The 19,710-nt window shown below is 39.8% G+C and overlaps 1 protein-coding gene across 1 annotated transcript in view; it reads right to left on the bottom strand.

The window, feature by feature from the left end:
- TAB1 (TGF-beta activated kinase 1 (MAP3K7) binding protein 1) overlaps nt 1-19,710 on the bottom strand; it is a 626,748-nt gene that overhangs the window by 584,737 nt on the left and 22,301 nt on the right. Inside the window, exon 2 of the mRNA XM_044071649.1 lies at nt 15,061-15,200. Coding sequence (XP_043927584.1) covers nt 15,061-15,200 — 140 coding nt within the window. The remainder of the gene's footprint in view (nt 1-15,060; nt 15,201-19,710) is intronic.

Here is a 19,710-nt window from a genome sequence, read left to right as displayed (position 1 = left end):
TTCAGTAATAGTCGTTCAGTAGTTGTTAGCTGTACAGTTCAGTTTGTGGAGCATCGCATCTTGCCCTGAGAAGAGAGCATCTCTGCAGTACATCCTGCCCTGCAATATTAAGCAAGTTAACTAGACAGTTTCTCTTGAGTTAACTATGGACACTTTTTCTTTAGTTTAGTTAGGAAAAACACCATGAGTTTAGTCTAGTATTATTTCTTTTCCTGCATGTAAGATTCTACCCAGCTGTGTTACTTTATATTTCTTGTGACTGAAAACGTTTAGTTACAATAAACATCACACTTAAGTATTTCCTTGTTTTCTACTTTTATTATCCATTATTAAATATTTTATACATTTTCACTCGGGCTGTTTTTTTAGTGAATACTTTTAATATTTTGAGAGTACCTGTACTTATTTCAATGTCACTGTGGCCATTCTGAAAAGCCTTACTGATTCGGTCACACTGTCATTCACATCAGTATTAATTTAACACAGTACAATTGGTTACCCCTTATAAGAGGCTTACAGTATTAGCTGGTGGGAGCCACCCTGTAATCTGGAAAGAGGGGACACAGCTGGTGAATCTGTCAGCCTTTCCCAGGGGTGTGTGCGAGTGTGTGTGAGTGTGAAATCAGACATTCAAGTATGTGTGTCAGATGCTTGGAACTGGGACACAGTACTCCAAGATGGGTCTTGTTTGGGATCTGGAGAGACAGAGTCCATTCCCAGTGGATCGTGTTCCGTGTGTGCTTTTGGAGGAAACTGTGTTGAATGTAGAAAGCTGTATTTGAAATACTGTGTAAATCTATCTCCTGTTTTTAGTGACTGCCTCTCACCAATGTCAGTGGTGAGGATTAAGGCTCCTTAATTACTGGCCTGGAGTAAAGAGGGGCATGTCATCACACCTTGAACCATCCTCCCTTCAAAATGCCACCCCCACCCCAGGATGGAGAAGTCCGAGGTGACCATGGCCGAAGGAGAAGAAATTACAAACAATTTCCCTTGTATTACTAATGGAGATTGCAACCACAACTGAATCTGCTCATGACATGCTCTTATCAGCCACACTGGGAAATACAACGAATGCATTAGCAGGTACCACTAAATGGTCATAGTCCATTGTAGGGTCCTCATGTGATATCTGGCTTGAGGGACCAGTCCTACTGATGCTGCCATATGACCCAGAAGCCTTAAAAGTGCAATTAGAGGTTTGGGAATTGCAAGCACTAACAGGGTCCAAGCTTGAAGACTTACAGCTCTGGCAATTTGATGGACTACGTCCAGATGACACTCTATGAACAGAAGCAGAAACAGTCAACCCCAACCCACACACTCCAGCCTCGATGCCACAAGTAACAAAAAAGAATACGAACTGTCATGGCTGAGAGAAAACTTTTTAATAAAAAAACAGTAAAAAAAAGGGTAAGCGCTTTTGCAATCAGCCAGATCGTTTCTTCAGACTAAAATACACCAACTGTCACTTGAAATTTAAACTATAAAAGACCAATCAGAGAAGAGAATCAATTAAAGAATTAATTAAATACAAATCATCTATTACAAAATACATTTCATATAGAAAGTGCAAGAAAAGTTATGCAAAACATGTTGACAATACACAAATGCTTGTTTAAAATAAATAAAAGATTGATAATTCATGATTGCAGTTTATATGAATATGAGCCCTACTGTTTATTGAATATTTCTAATGTTTAAGTGGTTTAGCTTTCAGGAATGGTTTCAGAGACACCATTTCATTGATCCCTGGAAGTTTATCAGCATTAAGCTGTATGATCCATCTTTGTTCTATTTCCTCATTGCTATTTTTCAAATCACCCCCTCTAATGTTCTCAGCCACCTTTTCCAATTTAAAGACATGATGTATACCCTCAGCTTCAACGTGATTAGCTAAAGAACTCGTCTCTTTCTTATTGGCTGTATCCCTCATATGTTCTAAAATCCACTCCTTAGGCATTCTATTAGTTTTCCCTATGTAAAAAACTTTACAGTGTTGGCAAAAACTAAGGTATACCACATTTCTTGTCCTGCAGTCTGAATAAAAATCCACCTCTATTCCAAAATTCTGTTCAGGGTGCTGAAAAATTGACCCTGAGAAAATGTATCTACACCTTACGCAATTTCTACAAGGATATGTCCCTGCTCTATTAGACAATTCCTTAGGTTTATTATCTGATGTTTTATAACATAGCTGTCTTTTAAGTGATTTTCTATTTGTGTACGAGATATGTGGTATTGAGTCAATAACACCCTCCAATTCCTTTGTAGCTGTGAGAATGTTCCAATTTCTCTTAAAAATTTCACAAAATGAATTAATGTCACTTGCATAAGATACTGGGAACCTGAGTTCCTCTGTTCATAGGTTCATAGATTAGTACTAAGCTAACTGCTCTTGCGAGCCATTTTAAGCCTAGCCAATTATCCCTTGTGAGACTCAAACCCTGCACCTTGTGTTTGTAAGGCAAATACCTTAACCATTAGGCCACCCTTCCAACCCCTACTGTTGTTATACTACGTTCTGGGGGCACATATACTAAGTCACTGGAGAAGTATGGTTTCCCTTTCCCTTTTCTTTCTTCAAAGGTTTGTTTAATGCACGAGTCTGTCTCTGATTCATTATAGTCCCTATTCAAAAAATCTCCTCTTAGCAGTAACATGGCTTCATCTAGTCCTGCATCCCTATTATGTAACCTACTCATCCTCAGAAAAGTACAGTTGTGTACCTACCATAAATGTAGATGTTAGAGTGTATTCACTGTTGCAGTCATTACACTTGGGTTATCCTGCTGGCAGGCTACCCGCAGTCGGCCTGAATTCCAAAGTCCTGGTCTGGCGTCGGTTGCTGTCGCCTCTTCCCCGATGTCAGTGCACCAGGAATATAAAAGATGCAGCCGACACCATTTTCTTCAGTTTTTCTTGCCCCAGATGTCAAGTGCCCCCAAAAGGGTAGGCTAAAAATTTGCAAATAAAAATGCATGCACTAACAAACATTACCTTCCTCTACAAGCAAATACACCACATACGTTGTATAGAATAGAGACGTAGAGATACGTCCCAGCAATGAAAGGGGGATGGTGGGAGGGTAACCTGGACTACAACAGTGAATACACTTGAACATCTACATTTATGGTAGGTACACAACTGTACTATGTTCATCGTGTTTCACTGTTGCAGTCATTACACTTGGGTAGAATCCCAAAGCTGAGGTTGGGCGGCTGGGTCTAAATAGGATTAGGAGTGGCTATGAGGCCCTGCAGAACTGCAGTGGCAAAGCCTGCTCTGGATTTAGAGTAAAGAGGTAAGTGATGGTGCTCGTTAAAAGTGTGCACTGAACTCCAAGTTGCAGCCTCCAAAATTTCCTTGGTTGGTACTACTCTGAGAAAGGCTGCTGATGTGGCTGCTGCCCTGGTAGAATGTGGCCTAATATTCTTAGGCACTGATTTACCATGCTGTGCATAGCAGAAACAAATGCAGTGTCCTATCCATTTTGAAATAGTCTGCTTTGAAATGGCCTTTGCTTGTGATCCTGCGCATATGCCACAAAACGTTGCTCCGTTTTTCTGAAAGCTTTTGTTTTGTCCAAGTAGAAGCGTAGCTGCCTGTGTATGTCCAAAGAATGCAGAAGTCTCCCCCCTTTATTCTGGGGATTTGGATAAAAGGTTGGTAAATTAATGGTTTGGTTAAGAGCTACAATGGATACTACCTTTGGCATAAATGTTGGGTTTGTCCTTAGAGAAACCCTGTCCGGATGAAAAATGATAAATTGTTCCACTGCCGTTAATGCCTGTAACTGAGACTCTTCTTGCTGAAGTTATTGCTAGAAGCAGAGCAGTTTTCCATAAGAATTTTATCTCAGCTGTATTGGCTGGCTCAAAAGGAGGCAGTGTGAGCTTTTCCAAGACAAAGTTGAGGTCCCATGTTGGTATAGGTGCTCTCCTTGGGGGTCTTATGTTTTTTGCCCCTCTGAGGTACTGTCTTAGCAGTGGATGAGAGAAAATAGGAGGTTCCGTATTGTAATGAGCTGAAATGGCAGAGGCATGGATTTTAATTGATGAGAAGGATAGGCCTTTGTCCAGTATCTCAGTTAGGTAATGTAAAATCTGAGGAATATTTGGAACAAGTGGTTCAAGTCCTTCTGCCTGGTTCCAAGCACAGAATCTCTTCCATTTTTCTGCATAAGATTTCCTTGGTGCTGGGCCTCCTGGCTTTCAAAATGACATCCATAACTGCTTTAGAGAGAGGTGTGTTCTGAGTGGCTATATTATTCGTCATGCAGCCAGATTTAAGATTCTGAGTTGGCTGTGCAGGATCTGATTGTTTGTTGGGTTAGCAGATGAGGAATTTGAGGTCAAGTCCAGGCTGGCCCTTGAGACAAGCTCTTTAGGATTGGGTACCAGTGCTGGCGTGGCCAGTCTGGGGCAATCAGAATCATTTTTGGCTTCTCTTGTCTGACTTTTAGAGTACCTTGGAGAGTAGAGGCAGTGGTGGATAGGCATAAACTGTTAGGGTTTTCCAGCTGAATGATAGAGCATTCACCTTCCATGCTTGTGAGTGATAAGTCCTTGTGCAGAATCTCTGTAGTTGGCAGTTGTGAGGGAAGGGAAATAGATCTATGTCTGGGCATCCCCATTTCTTTGTTATCATGCTGAAGACTTGTGGATCTAGTTTCCACTCGTGAGGGTCCATGAGGTTTCTGCTTAGTTCGTCTGCCAGAATATTTTTCTCTCCTGGCAGGAAGTGTGCCTGCAGATGTACTTGATAGGCCAGTGCTGTGTTCCACAAAGTCATGGCTTGCCTGAAGAGGGGGTAGGAATGTGTGTCCCCTTGCTTGTTTATGTACCACATGACTGTAGTATTGTCCATCTTTAGTAACAGTTGTCCTGAATGTAGTAGATCCTTGAAGGCTGTCAGGGCATTCTGTACAGCTAGCATCTTTTTTTGATTGATATGAAGATGCATTTGGTCTGTGGTCCACGTGCCCTGTATGCATTTTCCCGCCATGTCTGCTCCCCAGGCATAATCCGATGCATCTGTTGTTAGTGTCTGCCTGGCTGTGAAGGCTGTCCCTTGTTGTGGTGACAGGCCAGTGCCCACCATCGAAACTCTTGTTGCAGGCAGGGAATGAGAGTAATTATCGTTTCCAGTCCAAAGTAACTAGCCAAGCCTTCTTGCCCAGCATGGGTAGAAGTTGCTGCAGTGTCAACATTTTGAATTTTGGAACGTCCAGGAAAGTATTTAGAGTAGACAGGTCCAGTATTGGTCTCCAAGCTTTGTCCTTTCTGGGTACCATGAAAAGTCTCGAGTAAAATCCTTGTCCCTGCTCTTGCTGTGGTACTTCTTGAATAGCCCTCATGTCCATGAGAGCAGAAATTTGCTTTTGTGCCTCTGCCCATTGATTGTGTGGCAGGTCTGGCATACCTTTTGGCCTTGGTAGGGTGTGAAAGTGGAACCTGTAACCCTGGGAAACAATATTTAGTACCCATTTGTCCTTGGTGATCATATGCCAATTTTGTGAGAAAAGTGCTAGTTTTCCCCCTAAGGGTGCTGCCAAAAGGTAAGTGCTTGGCATTGTTAGAGGAAAGTCATTGGGACCGTTTCCTATAAGGTTGTGATTTGTCTTCTCCACCTTTGGGGGCTGAAGCACCCCATTGTTGAGGTCTGTATGAGCGAGCCTTGGGGCTCAGATCTGCCTCTTGGCCGTCTGTCTGCCTCTTTGTGGCCTGTCTGACACTGGAAAGGACCAGTTTTTAGAAGGTCAGTTCCTGCTAAATCTAGGTGGCTGAACCTGTAAGAAATCCTTTACCGTCTGCATTGATTTTGTTTTATCCTCCATTTTCTTTAACACCTCTTCTGCCTTAACACCAAACAAAGTATCATGCTGTAATGGAGCATCCAACAATTTTGCTTTAACATGATCAGATAAACTTTGTTCTTTTAACCAAGCATGCCTTCGAATGACAGAACCTGTAACTGCGGCTCGCAAGAAGCTTCTAATAAATCAAAACAACATTGCAAAGTATGCTTTCCCACTTGTTCAGCTGCATGCAATAATTCCTGCATTTCCTTATTTTCAGGACATTCTGAGCTTGTAAGCATTTTCTGTTTTAGCAAAGACATTAGGTATTGTTGATATTTAAGCATGTGAAACTGGCAGTTTAAAGTCCTTACAGCTAAAGTAGCAGAGGTGTAAATTTTTCCCCCATCTGTCCAGTGCTCTAGAATCCCTATCAGAGGGAACAGGGTTTTTTGCAGTGGAAGCCTTGACCCCTTTGGGACCCTGTGAAACTGTTTCTGGGTCAGCAGCAGGGTTTTTATAAAGAAATTTATGAGAATCTGGGACCCTGTAGTAACTATCTGGCTTAACTGGTGCAGGGGGTAAGGAATCAGGAGGCAAACTGGATTCAGAAAAAACATCATCAACAATATCTAGTACAGGGGGAATAGCAAGGGGCCTGTGCTGAGGCAATAAAAGAAAGTTTCTTAGCCTTTTCTTGGATTCTGAATAATCCTGGCTCTCCCAATGGAAATGCTCCCTTATGGTGTGCAGTGTTTCCCCAAAGGAGTAATCCTCAGGAGGAGAAGCTGAAGGGATAGATTCTTCAGCGTCAGAGTCCTCATAGGAAGGAAGAGAATATCCCTGTTCTGAAGAGGAATCAGAGGAAATAGAAACCTGGTCAGAGGAATCATAGTCAGTATTTTGCCTAGGCCTTTTATCAGGAGGGGGATGGGAACCCCTCATCAGAGTAATTAGGTCCTCGGCCATTTTAAGCATCTGTTTCTTTGGCATGGATGACTGTCCAGGAGAATGCTGTACTTGTTTCTTTTCGTCATTAAAGGTGTTTTAGACTTTGCCTTGGCTGCAGAAGTGGTCTTGATAGTAAGCTGTGTAGGTCTGAAAACACCCTCAGAAGCAGATGCCTGCTCAATGGCTCTGGACCCATCTGAGGGAATAGTTTCCGTAGGCCAAATACCTAGAGTTTCCAGAGGCCTAGTTGTCTCCACGTGGGAGTCGGAGGTGGCCTGTGGCTCTGAGGTAGCAGGTGTCAGGGGCTGCAAAAGCGCCACACTGAGAACCAGCGACTGGCCTAGAAGAGGCTTCGTCGTCGGTTTTGGACCTCTGATGCCTGTCCTTTTCTTTGTCCTTGCCCTTTTTATGAACTCCGGTCGTCGGTTGTTCCGACGGCATTATATAGTTAAACCTTCGGCCAAAGTAATGTAAAGCAAAATCGAACCCACGCTTAATAGTACATTGGTTGAATCTAGGGCAAAACTGACAACTAGCAACGTCGTGGTCAGGGCCTAGACAAGGAATACAGTAAGAATGAAAATCCTTATGAGGTATTTGCTTCCCACAAGAAATACAATTGTTAACTTTTACTGACATCGGTCTGGAGCAAGAAAAAGTTTCCCCAACGGGTTACTTAGCTTTATTGAAGACTTCAGATCTGAAATTCAATTTCGAAAATCTCAGGAGTCTGCCGACCGGCACTTGCGAACTGCTTTTGCTTTGGGCAACGCGCTACAAGAAAGACTGAAGAGCATGACGTTGGCTGCATCTTTTATACCCCTGGTGCACTGACGTCATGGAAGAGGCGACAGCAACCGACGCCGGACCAGGACTTTGGAATTCAGGCCGACTGCGGGTAGCCTGCCAGCAGGATAACCCAAGTGTAATGACTGCAACAGTGAAACACAATGAACATCTGCCCTTTCAGCACATTTCTTCCAATGTGTCTGAGGTGCATACTGCTGTTGTGTAACAGGGAATATTTCTTACTAGGTTTCCTATACAACCCTGTTACTATCCCCTCTAATTCTGATTTCTTAACCAGAACATCTAAAAATTCAATCTGTTCATCGGAATGTTTACAACTAAACTTTAGAAAAGATGTCGTGGTGTGAAGATGTTCAATAAACATATTGAGCTTATCTGGTGTGTCACCCCACAAGAGGAACATGTCATCCACAAAACGGACATACTATAGTATATACTCTGCAAACTCATTCCCATACATAGGGCTCGTGTTCTCCCACTGTACCAGAGCTAGGCTGGCGTAGTTGTTGGCATAGGCAGTGCCCATAGCTACACCAACCTTCTGTAAATAGAAATCTTCTTTAAATATAAAAACATTGTTTTTTCAAAATAATCTCTATAAGACTACACAACAAGTTAATTTTTTCATTAGTGTAGATCTGCTTCATACATAGTAGACTTCTAATATTTTCTATTCTCCAGCAATTAGGTATCACTGTGAAGAAAAGTGTTATATCCAAAGTCACTAGTATAAAATCTTTATCAAGTGTGACAACCTTATTACATAACTTCTAAAAAGATAAAGTATCTTTCAGTACCGTTTCATACGATTCTAATATGGGGTGCAGGTTTTTCTCTACACAGATTGACATAGCTTCAGTAACCCAACCCTTACTAGAAACTATAGGTCTCATAGGTGGATGTACCATGCTTTTACGTATTTTGGGGAGTCCATAGATAACGGGAATAGTTGGGTCTTCAATGTTAAAATATTTAAATAACTCCTCTGTAATTGGATGTGTCATTAGTAGATCAAACAACCAAAAGGAAATTCTATATACTGTTCCTTTAACTGCAATTCTAGTAATACATGCATAAGTCTCACAGTCATCTAACAAATTTTAACATCTGTTCAACATACATTCCTTTACCCATGATCGCAATCCCTCCTCCTATATCAGCCAGTCTAATTTCTATTGATTGTAGAGCCTTTAGCTTGCAAAGAACATTAGTTTCATCTTTACTTGGGTTAAAAATGTTTGTGGTCTGTTCGTATCAAACAACTCCCTTATCTGCCTTTCACAGACATTAATAAAAGCATCCACCATTGGATGCATTTTCGGTACAAACGTAGTCCGTTTTTTTAAAACGATCATTAGCTACTACAGGAGTTCCTTTAAACATGGTTTTAAGTGAAAGTGCACGACTAAACAGATTCAGGTCTCTAATGATGTCTGTCATGTTAGTTCGCTGGGCTGAAATAAATGAAAGCCCCTTACCTAATAATGAAGTCTGGCCTGCAGTTTTGGAAAACAATGTTTTTATATTTAAAGAGGATTTCTATTTACAGAAGGTTGGTGTACCTATGGGCACTGCCTGTGCCAACAGCTACACCAACCCAGCTCTAGTACAGTGGGAGAACACAAGCCTTATGTATGGGAATGAGTTTGCAGAGTGTATACTATGGTATGTCCGTTTTGTGGACGACATGTTCCTCTTGTGGGGTGAGGCATCAGATAAGCTTAATATGTTTATTGAATATCTGCACACTTTGACATCTTTTTTAAAGTTTAGTTGTAAACATTACGATGAACAGATTGAATTTTTAGATGTCCTGGTTAAGAAATCAGAATTAGAAGGGATAGTAACAGGGTTATATAAGAAACCTAGTAGGACAAATTCCCTGTTACACAAGAGTAGTATGCACCCCAGATAGGTTAGCAGAAATGTGCTGAAAGGGCAGTTGCTGAGGATGAGTAGCTTACATAATAGGGATGCAGGACTAGATGAAGCCATGTTACTGCTAAGAGAAGATTTTTTGAATAGGGACTATAATGAATCAGAGACAGACTCCAACATTAAACAAACTTATGAAGAAAAAAAAGGAAAGTGAAACTATACTTCTCCAGTGACTTAGTGTATGTGCCCCCAGAACGTAGTATAATAACAGAGAAACTCAGCTTCCCAGTATCTTATGCGAGTGACATTAATTCATTTTGTGAAATCTTTAAGGGAAACTGGAACATCCTCACAGCTACAAAGGAAATGGAGGGTGTTATTGATCAATACCACATTTTTCGTACACAAATAGAAAATCACTTAAGACAATTATGTTATAAAACATCAGATAATAAACCTAAGGAATTGTCTAATAGAGTAGGGACATACCCTTGTAAAAATTGGCACAGCGTGTAGATACATTTTCTCAGGGTCAAGTTTTCAGCACCCTGAACAGAATTTTAGAACAGCACCCTGAACAGAATTTTATAACAGAGGTGCATTTTTATTCAGACTGCAGGACAAGAAATGTGGTATACCTTAGTTTTTGCCAACACTGTAAAGTTTTTCATGTAGGGAAAACTAATAGAATGCTTAAGGAGCAGATTTTAGAAAATATGAGGGATACAGCCAATAAGAAAAAGACGAGTGTTTTAGCTAAACATGTTGAAGCTGAGGGTACATATCATGTCTTTCAATTTTTTGTTTTGAAAAAGGTGGCTAACATTAGAGGGGGTGATTTGAAGAATAGCAATGAGGAAATAGAACAAAGATGGATCATACAGCTTAATGCTGATATAAACATCCAGGAATCAATGAAACGGTGTCTCTGAAACCATTCCTGAAAGCTAAACCATGTAAACATTAGAAATATTCAATAAACAGTAGGGTTCATATTCATATAAACTGCAATCATGAATTATTATTAGTCTTCTATTATTTTATGCAAGCATTTGTATATTGTCAACATGTTTTGCATAACTTTTCTTGCACTTTTTATATGAAATGTATTTTGTAAAAGATGTCTTGTATTTAAATTTGTTAACTGATTTTGTTCTCTGATTGGTCTTTTATAGTTTAAATTTCAAGTGACATTTGGTGTATTTTAGTCAGAAGAAGCGATATGGCTGATCTCAAAAGCGCTTACTGTTTTTTATTAAATAAGTTCTCTCAGCCGTGACAGTTCGCATTCTTTTTTGTTACTTTTGCTCTGAGGTTAATACAGAGCGTACACCCAGTACCTGCATCTGTTTTGCTTGGACTCGATGCCACAACTCCAAAATGTCGACAGCCCCAGTCAAGTTGAGGTTGATGCTCTCATAGATCAGGGTGAAGCTGAAGACTGCCCGGCTGTTAGATATGATCCAGAGGTGCAAACTCGAACAGCCCTGAAGACCTTGGATCCAAAGGGGCCGAGGGAGGAAACCCAAATGACGAAGCAGAGGGTCCCGGTGTCAGTACCAGACCCAAGAGGATAAGCCCCAATTGCACCTGTGCCGGCAAAAATGAACTGATCAGCTGCTCCACATCAGAATGTTTGATGCTGCCCACCGATCCTGATGACCAGACAGATGAGGCCATCAAGCATGGCTTCAAAGGTCTATGGGAAGAGGACCCCATATGCTAGAGCAGAGCCAGGGAGGCTCTGAATCAGGATAGAGATGGGGGAGGACTCTGGCAAATGAAGAGGAGGAATACAAGGGGGAAAAGAGGGATGCTACCCTGCCTGAAGGTGCTCTTTTGCCCAGGAAGGAACATGGAACGCTCAGAGCCAGAGTTGTCACTTTAGTTATTTTCACATCTCCGAGATGTCGAAACCAAAGATTAGTGTCAATACTGCCAGGAAGGGCAAAAGTCATGAGACCTTCAGACCTGGAAAACCCAAGGGAACCGGCCCAGAGGTTGAGGCTGATGAAGACTTTTGCTCTCCCTCTTAGAATGACTAGTCTCTCGCAGCTATGGTTTCTCAGATCCAATATTAGAATCCGGGGGAAAAACCCTGGAAGCAGAAACAGAACCTGAAGAGCTAGACAGCAGAAGCTCTTTCAACACAAGCTTGGCCTTGCGCTCGTTAACAGCACATAAGCTGAAGAGCTCACAGATGGAGCAGTGTCCAAATGCTCCTGATAGTAGACCCATTTAAGGTATGCATCCTGGGAGGGAAATTTATACCCGCAGTTGATGCACTTTTTAAACCCCTTACCCATCCTACCACAACTCATACACATGAGAGAGACACAGCAGTAAAACAGTAGAGCAATTGACGGAGAAAAGGGAAGGAAAGGAAAAAAGAAAAAATATCTAAACCCTAGCAAACTACTTCAAAACTACCTAAACCTAACAGAAAAAAGCTTGCAACTACAACAGAAAAAAGCTAGCAACTATACTATGGGGTCAGGTAAGAAAGATCTCACCAATTATATTCTAACTTCTTTGACAAAACTGAATCAGCCAAGCAGAGCCAAAGCCTGAGCTGCAGATACAAATAGTGGCAAACTAGATCTGGGGAGCTGATGGAAGAGCATTGTGGGTAAGGGAGGGGTTTACCATCAAAATGTTGAACGCTGGTTCAGCGAACGCAGAAAGTCGAACGTTAGTTGACTTTCCGTGTTGCCGAACGTTAGGAGATCAAGATTACGTATCAGCAAATGCAAGTGTGCATTCAGTGATAGTAATTCATTCTTATGAGTAGAGTCGCAGTACAGTGCGGAAAAGGGATATGCATCCCTTTCCTCACTGTAGTGCGATCTCAGTGTTAGAATATTTAATTTGCAGGGGGTGTGGGGGGAACAGCCCCCCCCTGGTAAAACATGAATGACAGTGTAGGTGTTTCGCTTAAGTTTGCACCTACACTGCCATCAGGGTCGATTTTTGACATACATGTCGAATCCGTTGAATTTGATCAACAGATTTGACATTATAACCTAGCAAGTATTCTAGTGTGCGCCGTCATTTTTGTAGTATCGAATGTTCAGGTTTCTGAACTTCGATACTTTATTAGTAACCCGTAAGGTAGGTACAGCCAAAATGGGCTAAAAGCTTTTGAATTAGCTTGTGTCAGACCCAGAGTCAGATCCAAAGTTCCACAGGTTGAATCCAAACAGAGCAGACATCGGATTTCATGATTTGTTCACACCAACATAACAAAGGGAGCAAGATCCAATGTTGCACTTGAATACAGATAAAAAGGGTTCTCCCTCTCAAACTGGTACAGGAATCACCTGTTCTACGGGCAGGTGCCTGAAAGTCAAGATGCTTTGAATTCGTATTCCAGGAGTCCTATAACAAAGGGAGGAACTACTGATTCTGAAATTTCAAGCCTGAATTTAAAATCAAGTAGGTGTACATAACCTAAATGTTACATCCTACTGTTATAATAACTTGATAAGGAGCACCTGTTGAAGGGTTAAGTATTATGAGGGTATAACTCAAATGTTACGATTTAATGTCACAGGAACTCTCTCTGAAAATGATAATTCCTACTGAAGGATGTGTTAAGAATTACGTTGGTATTTCAGATTTCTGAAGCCTATCCAGCAAATCGAGAAAATGACAAAGAATTTGAAGGAAAGCTCCAACATGCATTCAAAATGTTTTCTTTTTCACTGTATCTTCCTTTGTATTCGGAGCTATTGTAATGCACTGAAATCACTCCAAGTGCAGCTTACTAATATGTTTTACCAAAAACAGCTACCATGGGACCTGCCACATGTAATCTTGTTTTACTGCTTTATCAATTTAATGTCCCCTTTCTAAAAGTCATGCTAGACATAAGGAAAACCGCTCTCCCTTTTTTTGTGTGTATTTTTTTTTTAACTTCCACATAAATGGAATGGCAATGGTGCTTTTCATAGGCATTTTACACAGAGTCTGGAACTGGACTCCTTTTCACATTTTGTCTAAATTACTTGGGTTTGCACTGTTCCCAAATCTAACCCAATGACAGTAGCTGTACATTTTCAACAAAAAAAGTTTTCTAGGGCTTTCAATGGGTAGCGATTCAGTTACTGTCATACCCTTCCCGCAGTCCTCCGGAAGTGTGAAATGTACCACTTTAAATCAGGAGCTGAAACGGACATTCCAAAGAATTTACAAGAATCATGCAAAAATGTCTGCTATTAACTAGTAACTGCAGTGGGAAGGCATGTTGCTTTTGTGCTCAATGTTGGAGAAGTGTGCAGCATTTGCTCAAAATATTTTATATTTTATAAATCCCTGTTACCTCCTTACAATGCAGCACAATACATAAGCAAGTACAATGTTCTATTCTTGAATTGATTATATTTTTTTAAACTAAGGCACAAATGTCTTTGTGTAATACAATTTCTCATTTATGCTGGATCAATACCCCTTGCTTTACTACTCTGGGGCATAAATGTACACTTCATCATAATCCTCGAACATGAAAAATTAGCAGTTATTCTCTGTGTGACACTAAGTCTGGAACACTACTGTCTATAAAGATACTGCTGTTACAAAAAAAGAATACCTCCAGCAAGTAGACCAATATCCAAAAAAGTGTAATCCAACAATGCACCAATACAGTTTCTTTTCCTCTATGCAATAAAAGGCAGAGGAGAAAAGTTCTAGCATGCTGTGTACATGTTTATTTTATAGCAACTGCTGCCATCAGCTAAACACAGACCCTACTGCCTTTATAACAATACAGACAGTACCTGAAAGGAAAGGCTACAGATTTCCCTATGTCTATGACAAATTTCAATGGCAAAGCAGCTTAAACGTGAGCGGGCTTTCTCTTTCCCTTTCTTTGACTCCATACCAAGAAACTGAACGTACACAGACATTTCTGTTGACTAAATCATAATGGAACCATGCAGGAAAGAAACCTCATAGTTGTGTTACAAAACTGGAGTACAATGTAATGGATTAGTCATTGAAAAAATATTTAAAAAATAACTGCTGATTGTGTGTGAAAAACTGTCACTAATTCCAATACCTTATCCACAGGACGGTTTAAAACATCAGAATAAACTATACACACTGATGTTTTGCTTTACAAGCAGCCAATACTTTTTTATGATGAGGAATGTCACTTAACAGTAACTGTAACTATATCTATAAGTATTCTGTACAAACCTTGAAAACACATATGTACTGCCTAATCATTTGAAGGATAAACTAAAAAAAAAAAAAAATCTAAAATCATTACCAACGACAACAATGAAGAGATCAAATTCCAGTAAACTGCATCTACAATGGAGGCAACAAATTTAGACAAGTTTTTGACACTGGCAAAAACTTACGTGAGAAGAAATATTCAGTAAGACCCAACAGTCATTCCAAATATGGAAATCAGGAGGCATGGCACCAACACAAAGAGATGAAGACAGTACAAGAAAAGCTGGACAACTTTATGAATCCATCAGAACTGAAGTTCCCATGTGCAAATGCATGTCGGGTGGGATCACTGCCTACAGCAACCTGCCTAGAAGTAAAAGCAGGTTATGTACAACTTACAGGCTAGAACACTGTGCTCTGGTTTCCTTCCTTATAAACCTTACCTAAATTTAAGCCAACCATCCTCATAGGCACGTTCTTCTTTCCCCTTCCCATCAGCACTATATGCACAGTTTGGAGAGGAGCCTACACCCGAGAGATGGCAGAGAGGTAGATCATCTGTCCAGCTGAGCTGAGGTTGTTCCTGGGGATGAAAAGAAAAGCAGTCATTTCTGGGGAAAAAAAAATCTACTGACCTTCCTAGAAGTCTACTATCTCTACTGTTAACAGAATTCATTAAAGGACGTGTAAGACATTTTTGAAAATTTCCATACAAAGATAACTGAACATAATTGGGCCCTTTTATTGACATTAACTACTTCACTGTTTAGAACACTTTAGTACTTAAATTTGAGAAAGATACTTCAACACCCAAAACGGATTTTTTAAACAAAGGTGATACAAGTACTATAGGATCCATTTCCTAACGCACGTCAGTTCAGCAAGGCACAACTTGCTTTCAGAACCACAGCAAGGTTTAAATATAAAGTTATAAAAAATAATGAAACTGGCTGTGAGAGTAACCTGGAAATGTCATTTTCATAAAACTACTGAATCATCCTTCATACCACCGATGCTTTTGATAATGCACTTCACAGCCTGACTCTTAATGTTCTGAGAGAATTTGAGATGAAGAGCAACACCCAACAATGCTCTGAATCAATGCCTAATTGTATTATCCACTCTAATCCTAAAAACATTGCTAATATACTGGCATATAAATTCAGAGCCAATTTCACACAAAAAAAAAAACATTCTTTGCATTTTCAAAAACTCCAGACCTCTTCTGGAACATATGCTATCTACACTACACCTGGTTGCTTAATCATCACCAAACATACCTTCTCTGAAACCCCCCCCCCCCAACACTGTTACCCTGGGGTTATACTTAAATTGATGTTCCTGAGGCATGGAGAACTTCACTACTTCAAACTACTACTCTCTCTATTTTCTGGGATTACTCCACATTTGTAAATTTGTTCAGTCTTATTTGTGTGTGTGTGTGTGTGTGTGTGTGTGTGTGTGTGTGTGTGTGTGTGTGTGTGTGTGTGTGTGTGTGTGTGTGTGTGTGTGTGTGTGTGTATATAAATATAAAAGTTCTTCACCTGGGCTGTGCCTGCAAATGGTCTGTTGTGATTAATATGCAATCCCTGTAAAATAACCAAACTACCAGCCTACCTCAGATCTTAAAATTTATAGGCCCATCTGCCTAATCCAAAGCCATAAAACATACATCTTACTGCATAAGCTCCAACATAAAAATAAATCTTACTGCTTTAAACACACAACGGTTTGATTTAGCAAAAAGAGATAACCATAGGTTAATACTAAGCTAACTGCCCTTGTGAGCCATTTTTAAGCCTAGCCAATTATCCCTTGTGAGACTCAAACCCTGCACCTTGTGTTTGTAAGGCAAACACCTTAACCATTAGGCCACCCAGCTACTTAATTCAGTAAAATTCTTTGAGAAAGTCAATAAAGCTGTAGATAGTGGCCATGGAGTCATTACAGCATGCCCAAATACCCTAATCTGGCAAAAGTGTTTCACACTATTCCAATATACTATAAATAAGCTTAAAGATCTACATGTAGGTTTCATGTTGTAAAATGAAATGCAAACAAGCTGACTAATAGCAAACTAGCTGACATACAGAAACCACATAGCTAAAAAAGCACAGCGATATTAGAAAGCGAAGAGCCAACTAGTAGCATTCTCAAACAATTAGTACCAGGACAACCCCCCCTTCCATGTGGCATCTGCTTTTCAGATCTCCAAACGACTTAAACCTGACATATGGCTAACTAAATTTGCTGAAGAAAGCAAAATAGTCATTATCCTTCACTCCCTTAAACTACAGCAAAGACTAAATCATACAATTAAGCAGTGCATTAGAAATGAGCTTAAATTAAATGCAATCAAGTGCATCTCTGTCACCTCTGATATGCACAGCTCAACAACTTAAGTATAGGCAGCTTCCCACACAATAGTGATACAGTCGTCAAATATCTTGGCACCTTCAAAGACAACTTCCTACCCTTTGACAATCATACAACAAAATAATAAGAAAACTTGCAAATTTATTTAGCGTTTAATGGTGAACTCTAATCATATAAAATAAAAAAATGCACACAGGAAATAACATTGTTACAATTTCAACAATGCGGAACACATGACCATATCAAAACAATCCTACCATGGTTTGTGATTTACTCTGGAGTTGACTGGTAATAGAAGTTTTATATAAATTTATATTGTATTGTTATCACTGTTTTTAACTGTTTGTAGGTAGGAAGGAATAGCTTGTTAACAAGATTTACTTGGATTCATATTTTGTTTTACCTTTAATTTTGCTACTGGTTGTTAGAAAGGGACAGCTTTAGACAGGGAAACTCTAGCCACCCCAAGGGGCCTAGACAGCTATAAATTCACAGACTGCAGAGAGGAAAATCCTGAGCATATCTAAACAATCCTACCTTGGTTTGTGATTTACTGTAGAGTTGACTGGTAATAGATGTTTTATTTGAATTTATATTGGATTTATCAGCGCTGTTTTTCAAATGTTTGTAGGTAGGAAGGGATAGCCTAACAAAATTTACTTAGATTAATATTTTGTTGTTTCACCTTTAATTTCACTGTTGGTTGTTAGAAAGGGGCAGGTTTTAGACAGGCAAGCTCCAGCTACCTCAAGGGGCCTAGAAAGCTATAAATTCACACAGACCTTAGAGTGGAAAATTTTGAGTATATCTAAACAATCCTACCTTGGTTTGTGATTTATTGATCTTTACTGTTAAAATAAGTGCGACTGCTATTGATAGTGTGCAGAGGCTACTGCGCACCTTCACATGCGACAAAGGAATTACAAATTTGGACTGGCTTGCAGAACTTGCATGGTCAGAACAACTTTACTATACTTAATTTATTACTTAACTGTATATTGCCTGGGCGATTTCCTTGTCACAGAAACTGATTTAAGTTCTCTTTAAATTCTGTGGTTACCGTTTTTGATTATTCTTTTCTTCTACAATATTATTTGTTTAGAGCTGAATAAGGATTCACTAAATGAGCACGTACGTACTTAAGGATTTGCTAATGCACAAATATCTTGCACAATGTAATAAACGTATTCATCACACCCAGTGCAAATCTTAACTTCTTTAACTCTGCCACATCCAGCTCTAACTCCTGCCTTTTTGTCAATGCCACTGTCTCCAACCCATTTAGATAGTTAAAGGTAACAGCTGATAACACTGGTGTTCTGTGTTCTTTGTGTCAAAAGTTGGATGACTTGCTTACTATTGTTAGAAGTAAATCTAGACTTGATGATGACTGTACTTGTGCAACTGGCATGGCTTGGAGAACTGTTGTTTCATATATTAATGACTGGACTGATTAAATAAATAATGTTAGGCATTGAACAAACAGAACACATTTAGGAAATGATGCATCTATTGTCTGCAAAGATCATTCAACCCCTATGAAACAAGATAATGCCTTTTTACCATCATTCATGTGCAGTGATCATGGGGTTATAAAGGGTAATTTGTTGCTAGGTAATTCTGCCAAACTAAAATCTAAACCAATGCACGGAAAGTTAATTACAGATTATATGGAAGCAAAATGGTGGTGCTGCAGTAGTGTTGTCGCCTCACAATAGGACGCTGTCTGGTTCGAATCTCAGTTAGAGAGTCTTCTGTGTGGAGACATGCGTGAATGGGCGTTCCTTCGTTGAAGGTTGTGCATCAGGGCTGGCAACTCGGTACGTAAAAATCAACTGCCAATCATTAGCGGACCGGAGTTCCGCTGTGGCGACCCCTAACCAGGAAAAGCCGAAAGACACAACATGGAAGCAAAACAATCATTATGTAAAACTAATTGGAGTGAGGTGTTCAGTGGAAAAACTGCAGATGGAATGTGGAAAGTTTTAAAAGAAAAATTGTTTGAAGGCAAAAAAAAATTGTTTAACATCAGGATCTAGGCATACAACATCGGGGAATATATTTCCATAAGAACAAGATATCCGATTAAGGGGAGACAAAAAATATAAGAAATGGAAGACAGGTCGAACTACAACTTTGAAAAATGAAATAAACAAGCTGGACAAACGGATTAAGTATAGTGTGAGACAAGATCAAGAACGATTTGAAGAAAATTTATATAAAGATATTGAGCATGAAAGGAAACCTTTTTCTAGATACACAAGATGTGGAAGGAGTAAAGACACACAAATTGATAAACTGTATACAGATTCTAAAATTTATTCTCAGACAACAGATTATAGATATATTTAAAAAATCTTATGCATAACAGTTTGGCTCCACAAAGGGGATAAGTTGTCCTAGTGACATCCAGGTAAACCCACATACTAGAATCAAATTGATTGTACTGAAAAAGAACCATGCAAATTTGGATCCAAACAAAGCACAGTGAGGATACGGAATTAGTAGCAATGACCTGAGAACACCTCAACAAGTACTTACACATTACCATTATATCTATTATTCACTAGGTCATATAAATATGGTCAGATTCCTCAAGATTGAAGACATGCGCTTATTAAACCCGTCTTCAAGGGAAAGGGGAGTAGGACCAACCCAGAGTCATATAGACCCTTAAGTCTACTTTCATGTGGAAAAATAATGGGAGATGGTAATAT

Source organism: Protopterus annectens, chromosome 1.part0 (assembly GCF_019279795.1).
Source record: "Protopterus annectens isolate FY-2018-M chromosome 1.part0, PAN1.0, whole genome shotgun sequence".
NCBI lineage: Eukaryota > Metazoa > Chordata > Ceratodontiformes > Protopteridae > Protopterus > Protopterus annectens.
The sequence above is the reverse complement of the archived record's forward strand: the minus strand, read 5'-3'. Positions and strand labels throughout refer to the sequence as shown.